At 45.5% G+C, this 8,972-nt stretch overlaps 1 protein-coding gene and 1 pseudogene across 2 annotated transcripts; both read left to right on the top strand.

Annotated features, from left to right (window-relative positions):
* Nucleotides 1–273: 273 nt before the first annotated feature.
* Nucleotides 274–2,333, top strand: LOC139574343 (selenoprotein H-like; annotated as a pseudogene).
* Nucleotides 2,334–2,452: 119 nt separating this feature from the next.
* On the top strand, nucleotides 2,453–8,117 carry LOC139574342 (polyribonucleotide 5'-hydroxyl-kinase Clp1-like). Of its 2 annotated transcripts, none has more exons than XM_071398833.1 (6): nucleotides 2,453–2,515; nucleotides 4,319–4,584; nucleotides 4,720–4,827; nucleotides 4,998–5,117; nucleotides 5,347–5,484; nucleotides 7,197–8,117. In XM_071398833.1, exons 2-6 carry the CDS (start codon nucleotides 4,321–4,323, stop codon nucleotides 7,890–7,892), a joined length of 1,326 nt encoding a protein of 441 aa, XP_071254934.1. In that variant the 5' UTR covers nucleotides 2,453–2,515; nucleotides 4,319–4,320; the 3' UTR covers nucleotides 7,893–8,117. The 2 variants fall into 2 exon arrangements, with proteins under 2 accessions (XP_071254934.1, XP_071254933.1); XM_071398832.1 differs by lacking the exon at nucleotides 2,453–2,515 and adding an exon at nucleotides 2,677–2,806.
* The last annotated feature ends 855 nt before the right edge of the window (nucleotides 8,118–8,972 follow it).

The raw sequence follows: 8,972 nt of genomic DNA, 5'->3' as shown, positions 1-8,972 counted from the left end.
CTTACATTTAAGAATGATGAGGCCACTGTGTTCTTGGACCTTCAATGCTGCAGACATTTTTGGTACACTTCCCCAGATCTGTGCCTCGACACAATACTTTGCCCTCGTGGCTTGTTTTTTTCTCTCTCTGACATGCACTGTCAACTGTGGGACCTTATATAGACAGGTGTGTGCCTTTCCAAATCATGTCCAATCAGTTCATTTTACCACAGGTGTACTCCAGTCAAGTCGTAGAAACAGCTCAAGGATGATCAATGGAAACAGGATGCACCTGAGCTCAATTTCGAGTCTCATAGCAAAGGGTCTGAATACTCATGTAAATAAGATATTTCTGCTTTGTCATTATGGGGTATTGTGTATAGATTAATGAGGGGGATTTTAGAATAAGGCTGTAACGTAGCACAATTTTGAAAAAGTCAAGGGGTCTGAATACTTTCGGAATGCACTGTAAATAGTTATTTATTGGCTGAAAATCTGAAGTTGATCGCCCCTTTCAATGAATGGGTTTTGTCGGCCAAAATGTTAAACCCCTTCGATTGAATTTTGGAATAGTCCATTACAAAAGAAGCGCAACATGAGCGCCGAAGTTTGACGTTATGCAAGCTGAATCAATATCAACAATGGCGGCTCGTTTTAAAACAGGTCGGGCGACAGCTTTTCCATTTGAGTATTTCCCTCATAACCAGTAGTTAGGAAGTAGCTTAACGATAGATGTGCCGTGATTATTTTATTTAAGTACTAACCTTATATTTGTTCTGGACAGGTCGAGGATCGAAGCGCAAGGCAAACAACAAAGCAGAGACTGAGGAGGAGACTTTGGTCATCGAGCGAAAGAGGGGTAAAAGAGAGGGGGAAATGGAGACCGCTACAGAGGGCCAGAGGGTGGTCATTGAACACTGGTGAGTACTGGAATATCCACAGCCACCCCCTAAAGAATATTACCACTTTTAGGACCACACACACATCAATTTAGGTAAAATAATTGAGTCGGAGTTCCATATTCACATAACCTTATTCCCATCACCAAACAATTGTCTTCTATCGGTACCATCTGGATAATCTCAATATACAGGAAAGGAACAGACCACTTATAAGTCTTTGACAAATTGCCTCTGAAAATCAAAACTTGTAATAGTGAGTTGCGACTGTCATTCTGCAGTAAGAGCTGATACGTGTACAGACGGTGTGCTGAGGGGGTGCGAGATGCCCTCATGGCTGCCCGCCCAGACCTCGTCGTGGTTCTGAACCCCCAGAAACCCCGCAAGAAAAGCCTGGAGGTCACACTTGTGGAGGGCGGGAAAGGTGTGTTCCTCCAGGTCATGTTATGAACAATTCTACTCTCATGGGGCCTGTTTCCTGGTGTCCGGGAATACAGAGCATATTGTTTATCTTTGGCATGACACAGAGGCAACCAGAAGCTGTCCTTTATTTTGTATAAATCATTCTTCTTTCCTTCCTGTAGAGGTGTGCCTCTGGACAGGCATAAAGCTAGGCCCACCTGCCAGGCTGAAGTTCCCTGAGCCTGCCATTGTGGTTGCAGCCCTGGAGGAGGCACTGAAAAACGAATAGAGATCCAGTGAAGGTCTGTATTTTGGACTGCCCTGATTTTTATATTATTCAACCTTTATTTAACTAGGCAAGTCAGTTGTGAACATTCTTATTTACAATGATGGCCTACTGCTAGTTAGATGGCTTTACATAACTCAACTATTGTGAGAATGGCCACCTTTCCCAAATATTTTTTGTGAACAATAATCTTAGTTTCTACTTTATTTATTCTTGTGGTTTCCAGCTGTGCCTCTAGGTTTTGGAAACTGGACGCAGAATGATGGGGACTGACCAACGGGGTTGCTCCCCAGTCTGTCCTCTGATGACCCAAGCGTCAAGCTCCTCTGGCCTGGATACACGGTGACATCTAGTGGTATCTCTCTGAAGTGCAACACATTTCCTCTATTAGGTTACTGTACAGTGGTGGTTCACAAAATATTTTCAGTATACTGTCAGTGTATTCCCTGAGTATCACCTTAAAAAATAATATCTGTCCATAATAATGACCACACTGTGACAAAAAGTGGCTTGATACACACGCATTGAGTTGGCTTGTTTACCCTGGGGGTTTACTCTTTAACCGTTTGGGAAATGCTGGATAACAATATATTTGCTGCTGTTGCTGAGTATTCACTGTTTAAGTCTAATGTGTTTTAATATTTTTTTCTATGGAGAATAACACTGTTTCTATACTCTTCTTCTGTGTCATTCTTTGTTTAGAAAAGTATGGAATATGTGCATAAAGTTGTGCCTGTCAAAAATAAATGCGCTACATTTTAAACCAACCTGATTTCATACTTTGTTGAAATTCAACCAATATTTTCAATTTTATGAGTTAACTACCGAATTGCAAACGCTAATTAGTTATTTATAAAACATGACGTCATATTTGTGCGACTAGTGTCAATCGTCTGTCGTGGTGGAAAGTTTGAACACTTAGGACGAACTATAACGTCCCTATTTCTAAGTAAGTAACAAGTGTAGTAAGGCGGTCACAAACAAATATCTAATTAGTTATTAGTATTCAGCAGGTTATCGCCGGTACCATTCTAACCAGGCATTGTCAGATAGCTAGCCAACACGCTAACATTAGCGAGCTAATTGAACTGCATCTATCTAGCTCTGAGCACTCGAGTATTGTTTACTTTTCGCATGATATTGGAGTTTGTACCTAACGTTAGCCTTTTCAAGTTACTATAAAAAGGTAGAAAGAAACACTCCTCTTGATCAACGCATTTGTAGCTTCTCAACATGTATGGTAAGTGCTGAATAATGATTGGATTGGCACAGTGCCCTCCAGCCATGGCCTATAACAGAGCCTTCTACATTATATATACAAGTATGTGGACACCCCTTCAAATGAGTGGATTCGGCTATTTCAGCCACACCCTTTGCTGACAGGTGTATAAAATCGAGAACAGGCATGCAATGGACAACATATGCAGTAGAATGTCCTTAAGGAAGAGCTCTGTGACATTCAACATGGCACCATCATAGGATGCCACCTTTCCAACAAGTCAGTCAAATTTCTGCCCTGTGAGAGCTACCCCGGTCAACTGTAAGCTCTGTTAATTTGAAGTGGAAATGATTAAGAGCAATAACGGCTCAGCCGCGAAGTGGTAGGCCACACAAGCTCACAGAACGGGACCGCCAAGTGCAGACGCGTGTAGCATGTAAAAATCCTCAGTTGCAGCACTCACTACCAAGTAACAAACTGCCTTTGGAAGCAACGTCAGCACAATAATTGTTCATCGGGAGCATCATGAAATGGGTTTTTCATGGCCGAGCAGCCGCACACAAGCCTAAGATCACAATGCATAGCTTCGGCTGGAGTGGTGTAAAGCTCGCCGCCATTGGACTCTGGAGCAGTGGAAACTTGTTCTCTGGAGTGATGAATCACGCTTCACCATCTGGCAGTCAACGGACGATTCTGGGTTTGGTGATTGCCAGGTGAACGCTACCTGCCCGAATGCTTAGTGCCAACTGTAAAGTTTGGTGGAGGAGGAATAATGATCTGGGGCTGTTTTTCATGGTTCGGGCCCCTTAGTTTCAGTGAAGATAAATGTTAACGCTACAGCATACAATGCTGTACAAAGCATACATTCTAGACGATTCTGTGCTTCCAACTTTGTGGAAACAGTTTGGGAAAGGCCCTTTCTTATTTCAGCATGACAATGTCCCCATGCACAAAGTGAGGTCCATACAGAAATGGTTTGTAGAGGTCGTTGTGGAAGAACTTGACTGGCCTGCACAGAGCCCTGACCTCAACCCCATCAAACACCTTTCGGATGAATTGGAATGCCGACTACGAGCCAGACCTAATCGCCCAACCTCAGTGCCTGACCTCACTAATGCTTTTGTGGGTGAATGGAAGCAAGTCCCCACAGCAATGTTCCAACATCTAGTGGAGAGCCTTCCCAGAAGAGTGGAGGCTGTTATAGCAACAAAGGGGGGACCAACTCCATATTAATGCCCATGATTTTGAAATTAGATGTTTGACAAGCAGGTGTCCACATACAACTGGTCATGTAGTGTTTTTGTAAATAAAGCACTCTGCCCTATGCTTGTCCTATCAAAGGTAATTCCAGGGATGTTCATATCCTGTGTCATGACTTATGAGAGACCACCACTGAAATCTGACATTGCAGCATCTAATAATCAGTCACCTAAATCCTGTCCAGAGTGAGCTTAGTACATGGCAGAGATGAAACAGACATGTCGGTGAGGTATTAAATGTTGTTCAGGCTAAATCTGACCTTTGTCTGTACAGCAATGGTGACTGAGGGCCCAGAGAAGACTGGTGAGGAGGGAGTGGTGGCTGGTGGCGGGGGGACGAGGTTTGACCTGGAGAAGGAGACTGAGCTGCGGTTCGAGGTGGAGGCCGGGGAGAAGGTGCAACTGGAGCTGCTCACAGGATTGGCGGAGGTCTTTGGCTCTGAGCTCAACCGCAACAAGAAGTACACGTTTGGACCAGGTTCCAAGATTGCTGTGTTCACCTGGCAGGGCTGTAGTGTTTCTCTCTCGGGGAAGACAGAGGTGAGAGGCTGTCGACGAGTAACAGATGGATGAGAGGAATAGAGAGGGATATGTGTTTGTTTGAAGCATCTGTTATTGTTATCTGTAACTGCTAGGAGAGACATATGCAGAAATGTGTAAATCTCTCTCTCCCAGGTGGCATACATATCAAAGGACACACCCATGCTGCTCTACCTGAACGTACACACTGCACTGGAACAGATGAGACGACAGGCGGAGAGAGACAACGAGAGGGGACCACGGGTCAGTGTTCATCTGTGTGTGTATGTGTCTATTTTTGTCTGAGTGAAGTGGACTTAGGTCAGTGTTTGTGTGTGTGAGAAGTGGACTTGGGTTAGTGTGTGAGAAGTGGACCTTGGTCAGAGACACTGTACGCTCTCTTGTGTAAAAGTTGCTTCAACATTGTGCCCCAGGTAATGGTGGTGGGGCCTACAGATGTGGGGAAGTCAACGGTGTGCAGGCTGTTGCTGAACTACGCTGTCAGGCTGGGCAGGAGGCCCACACTGGTGGAGCTGGATGTGGGCCAGAGTGGGGTGAGATCAACAAAGCAACTACATCAGCACCAATGACTATGCACAGAGAATAGTATATAGGCAGATTAATCTTTTGTGTTTGTGGATGGTGGTGTAGATACAATATATTGCTACTGTTGCCTCTACTATCACTGCCATTATGCTAATAAGGATAATTACATATAGTGATTGTATTGACTGGCAGTGTCTAAGGTTAGTAATGTTGATGACCATGATGCATTCCTGTCAGGTGTCAGTCCCGGGCACAATGTCAGCACTGTGTATTGAGCGTCCGGCTGACGTGGAGGAGGGGTACTCCGTACAGGCTCCGCTGGTCTACCACTTTGGTTCCACCACTCCAGGAACCAACATCAAACTCTACAACAAGGTGAAAGATGAGACAGATAACCTAATACCCTAACCATAGAGGTTATAAACTCAGCAAAAAAAGAAATGTCCCTTTTTCAGGACTCTGTCTTTCAAAGATAATTCGTAACAATCCAAATAACTTCACAGATCTTCATTGTAAAGGGTTTAAACACTGTTCCCCATGCTTGTTCAATAAACCATGAACAATTAATGAACATGCACCTGTGGAACGGTCGTTAAGACACTAACAGCTTACAGACGGTAGGCAATTAAGCTCATAGTTATGAAAACTTAGGACACTAAAGAGGCCTTTCTCCTGACTCTGAAAAACACCAAAAGAAAGATGCCCAGGGTCGCTGCTCATCTGCATTAATGTGCCTTAGGCATGCTGCAAGGAGGCATAAGGACTGTAGATGTGGCCAGTGCAATAAATTGCCATGTCCGTACTGTGAGACGCCTAAGACGGCGCTACAAGGAGACAGGACGGACAGCTGACCATCCTCGCCGTGTCAGACCACGTGTAACAACACCTGCACAGGATCGGTACATCCGAACATCACACCTGCGGAACAGGTTCAGGATGGCAACAACTGCCCGAGTTGCACCAGGAATGCACAATCCCTCCATCAGTGCTCAGACTGTCTGCAATAGGCTGAGAGAGGCTGGTTTGAGGGCTTGTAGGCCTGTTGTAAGGCAGGTCCTCACCAGACATCACCGGCAACAACGTCGCCTATGGGCACAAACCCACCGTCGCTGGACCAGACGGGACTGGCAAAAAGTGCTCTTCACTGACGAGTCGTGGTTTTGTCTCACCAGGGGTGATGGTCGGATTCGTGTTTATCATCGAAGGAATGAGCGTTACACCGGGGCCTGTACTCTGGAGCGGGATCGAGGTGGAGGGTCCGTCATGGTCTGGGGCGGTGTGTCACAGCATCATCGGACTGAGCGTGTTGTCATTGCAGGCAATCTCAACGCTGTGCATTACAGGGAAGACATCCTCCTCCCTCATGTGGTACCCTTCAGGGCGGCAGGTAGCCTAGTGGTTAGAGCGTGGACTTGTAGCCGAAAGGTTGCAAGATCGAATCCCCGAGCTGACAAGGTAAAAATCTGTCGTCTGTGTGTGATCGTTCTGTGTGTGATTTCCTGCAAGACAGGAATGTCAGTCAGTGTTCTGCCATGGCCAGCCAAGAGCCCAGATCTCAATCCCATTGAGCACGTCTGAGAGCTGTTAGATCGGAGGGTGAGGGCTAGGGCCATTCCCACCCAGAAATGTTTGGGAACTTGCAGGTGCCTTGGTGGAAAAGTGGGGTAACAGCTCACAGCTAGAACTGGCAAATCTGGTGCAGTCCATGAGGAGTAGATGCACTGCAGTACTTAATGCAGCTGGTGGCCACACCAGATACTGACTGCTACTTTTCATTTTGACCCCCCCTTTGTTCAGGGACACATGATTCAGTTTCTGTTAGTCAGATGTCTGTGGAACTTGTTCAGTTTATGTCTCAGTTGTTGAATCTTGTTATGTTCATACAAATATTTACACATCTTAAGTTTCCTGAAAATAAACACAGTTGACAGTGAGAGGACGTTTCTTTTTTTGCTGAGTTTATTAATCCATAACTTTGTGGTTGACATTTTGCCTGGCGTATAATCTCTCTCGCCCCTCCCCATTTCTACCTTTCTCTCACTCCCCCTCCATTTCGCTCCATCTTTCTCTCCCACTCACCCTCCTAGTTGACGTCGTGTCTGGCCGAAGTGTTCTCCCAGCGCTGTGAGGAAAACAGGAAGGCCAGTGTGGGTGGCTGCATCATCAACACCTGTGGCTGGGTGAAGGGTTCTGGCTACCAGGCCCTGGTCCACTGTGCCTCAGCCTTCCAGGTGGATGTGGTTCTGGTGCTGGACCAGGAGAGGCTTTACAACGAGTTGAAGCGGGACCTACCGCACTTCGTCCGAGTTGTGCTGCTACCCAAATCCGGAGGGGTCGTGGAGCGCTCCAAAGACTGCCGGCGTGAATCTCGGGACGAGAAGATCCGGGAGTACTTCTACGGTTTTCGCAGTGCCTTGTTCTTCCCTCACGCTTTCGACGTGCGCTTTTCTGATGTGCGCATCTACAAAATCGGAGCGCCTTCCATCCCGGACTCATGCCTGCCGCTTGGCATGTCGCAGGACGACACCCAGCTGAAGCTAGTCCCTGTGACGCCCGGTCGTGACCTCACACACCACGTGCTGAGCGTAAGCTGTGCCGATGAGGGGGAGGAGGGGGCTGGAGGGGTGCGCAGGGGTGTGCTGGAGAGCCCGGTGTGTGGGTTCATTGTGGTGACTAACGTAGACACACAGGCACAGGTGATGACCGTGCTCTCGCCCGCCCCCAGACCCCTCCCCAGACACACACTGCTCATCATGGACATTCGCTTCATCGACCTCAAATAGAGGAGGAGAGAGGGAGAAGACAGAGAAATGCTGAATGGCTGAAATCCCTGATGGCTTTGTCAAGAGGAGTTTAATTTCATTGGCACTGAGTTTGGGGCAGCAGAGCAGTATAACTGGTGAGTGTTTTTCTATATGGTCTCTCAAGAGTTGTTTTCCACACGAGACTGTTTGGTTATGAATGTTTTTTATTGTGATTTTAATAAAATGTGCCTCTGTTGCATCTTATTTTGCCTCTGTGGTGTGTAGCTACATACATTCACTCCAGCATTGTTTTAGATTGAACCTGGGTACCAGTCTTAGCTAACATTCCATTCCTTGTACTCTGTACCATATTCCAAAGACTGGTCTTCCTTCAACCCTCAAATATATTCTATCATTAATTTAATTATCCAGGTCCTCAATGAGGCCCTTCAAGGATGAAGATTGAGAAAGCATCAGAGTACATTGATACTTTTATCTCTAATCCCTTACATTTTTAGGCCCTTAATCATTAGATTTTGAAGCTAACAATTCAATGACCATAATAAATAGGTATGGTGTCAGAGGGCAACCTTGTTTTACGCCTCTTGACAATTCAACGTTCTCAGCGAAGTAACCGTTATTTATTGTTTTACATAAAGGATTGTTGTACATGACTTTTACCCATTTTATGAGAGATTCTCCAAAGTTGAAAAAAATCCAGCCACTTATTAACAGATTCTAGATGTATATCACTATATCAAATGCTTTCTCAAAATCTGCTATAAAGATTATACCTGGTTTTCCTACATTCTCATAGTTTTCCATTATTTCTAGTAGTTGTCTTGATTAATTTTAAGAATTCAGTTTTATAGTGATGAATAATGTCGGGGCAGATGTTTTTTATTCTATGAGCAATACATTTTGCCAATATTTTTGCATCACAACATTGAAGGGTGAGGGGCAATGTTCCCTCAAATTTCTTTTGGCACTGACCAAATTTCAGGTCTACTGACTACAAACTTGAACATTGGGGAAATGTTGTGCAACTTCAAGTGCACGTTTACTGTGAACACTGAGGCTGTACCCGCTTTAAGTTACAGTTTCAGACAGTGGTCAAGT

This window comes from Salvelinus alpinus, chromosome 4 (genome assembly GCF_045679555.1).
Source record: "Salvelinus alpinus chromosome 4, SLU_Salpinus.1, whole genome shotgun sequence".
Taxonomy (NCBI): Eukaryota; Metazoa; Chordata; class Actinopteri; order Salmoniformes; family Salmonidae; genus Salvelinus; species Salvelinus alpinus.
The sequence above is the reverse complement of the archived record's forward strand: the minus strand, read 5'-3'. Positions and strand labels throughout refer to the sequence as shown.

Coding starts and splice junctions, on each gene's coding strand:
- LOC139574342 (XM_071398832.1), top strand. Junction 4,585..4,719: donor CTCTCTCGGGGAAGACAGAG/GTGAGAGGCTGT, acceptor TCTCTCTCCCAG/GTGGCATACATATCAAAGGA. Junction 5,485..7,196: donor ACATCAAACTCTACAACAAG/GTGAAAGATGAG, acceptor TCACCCTCCTAG/TTGACGTCGTGTCTGGCCGA.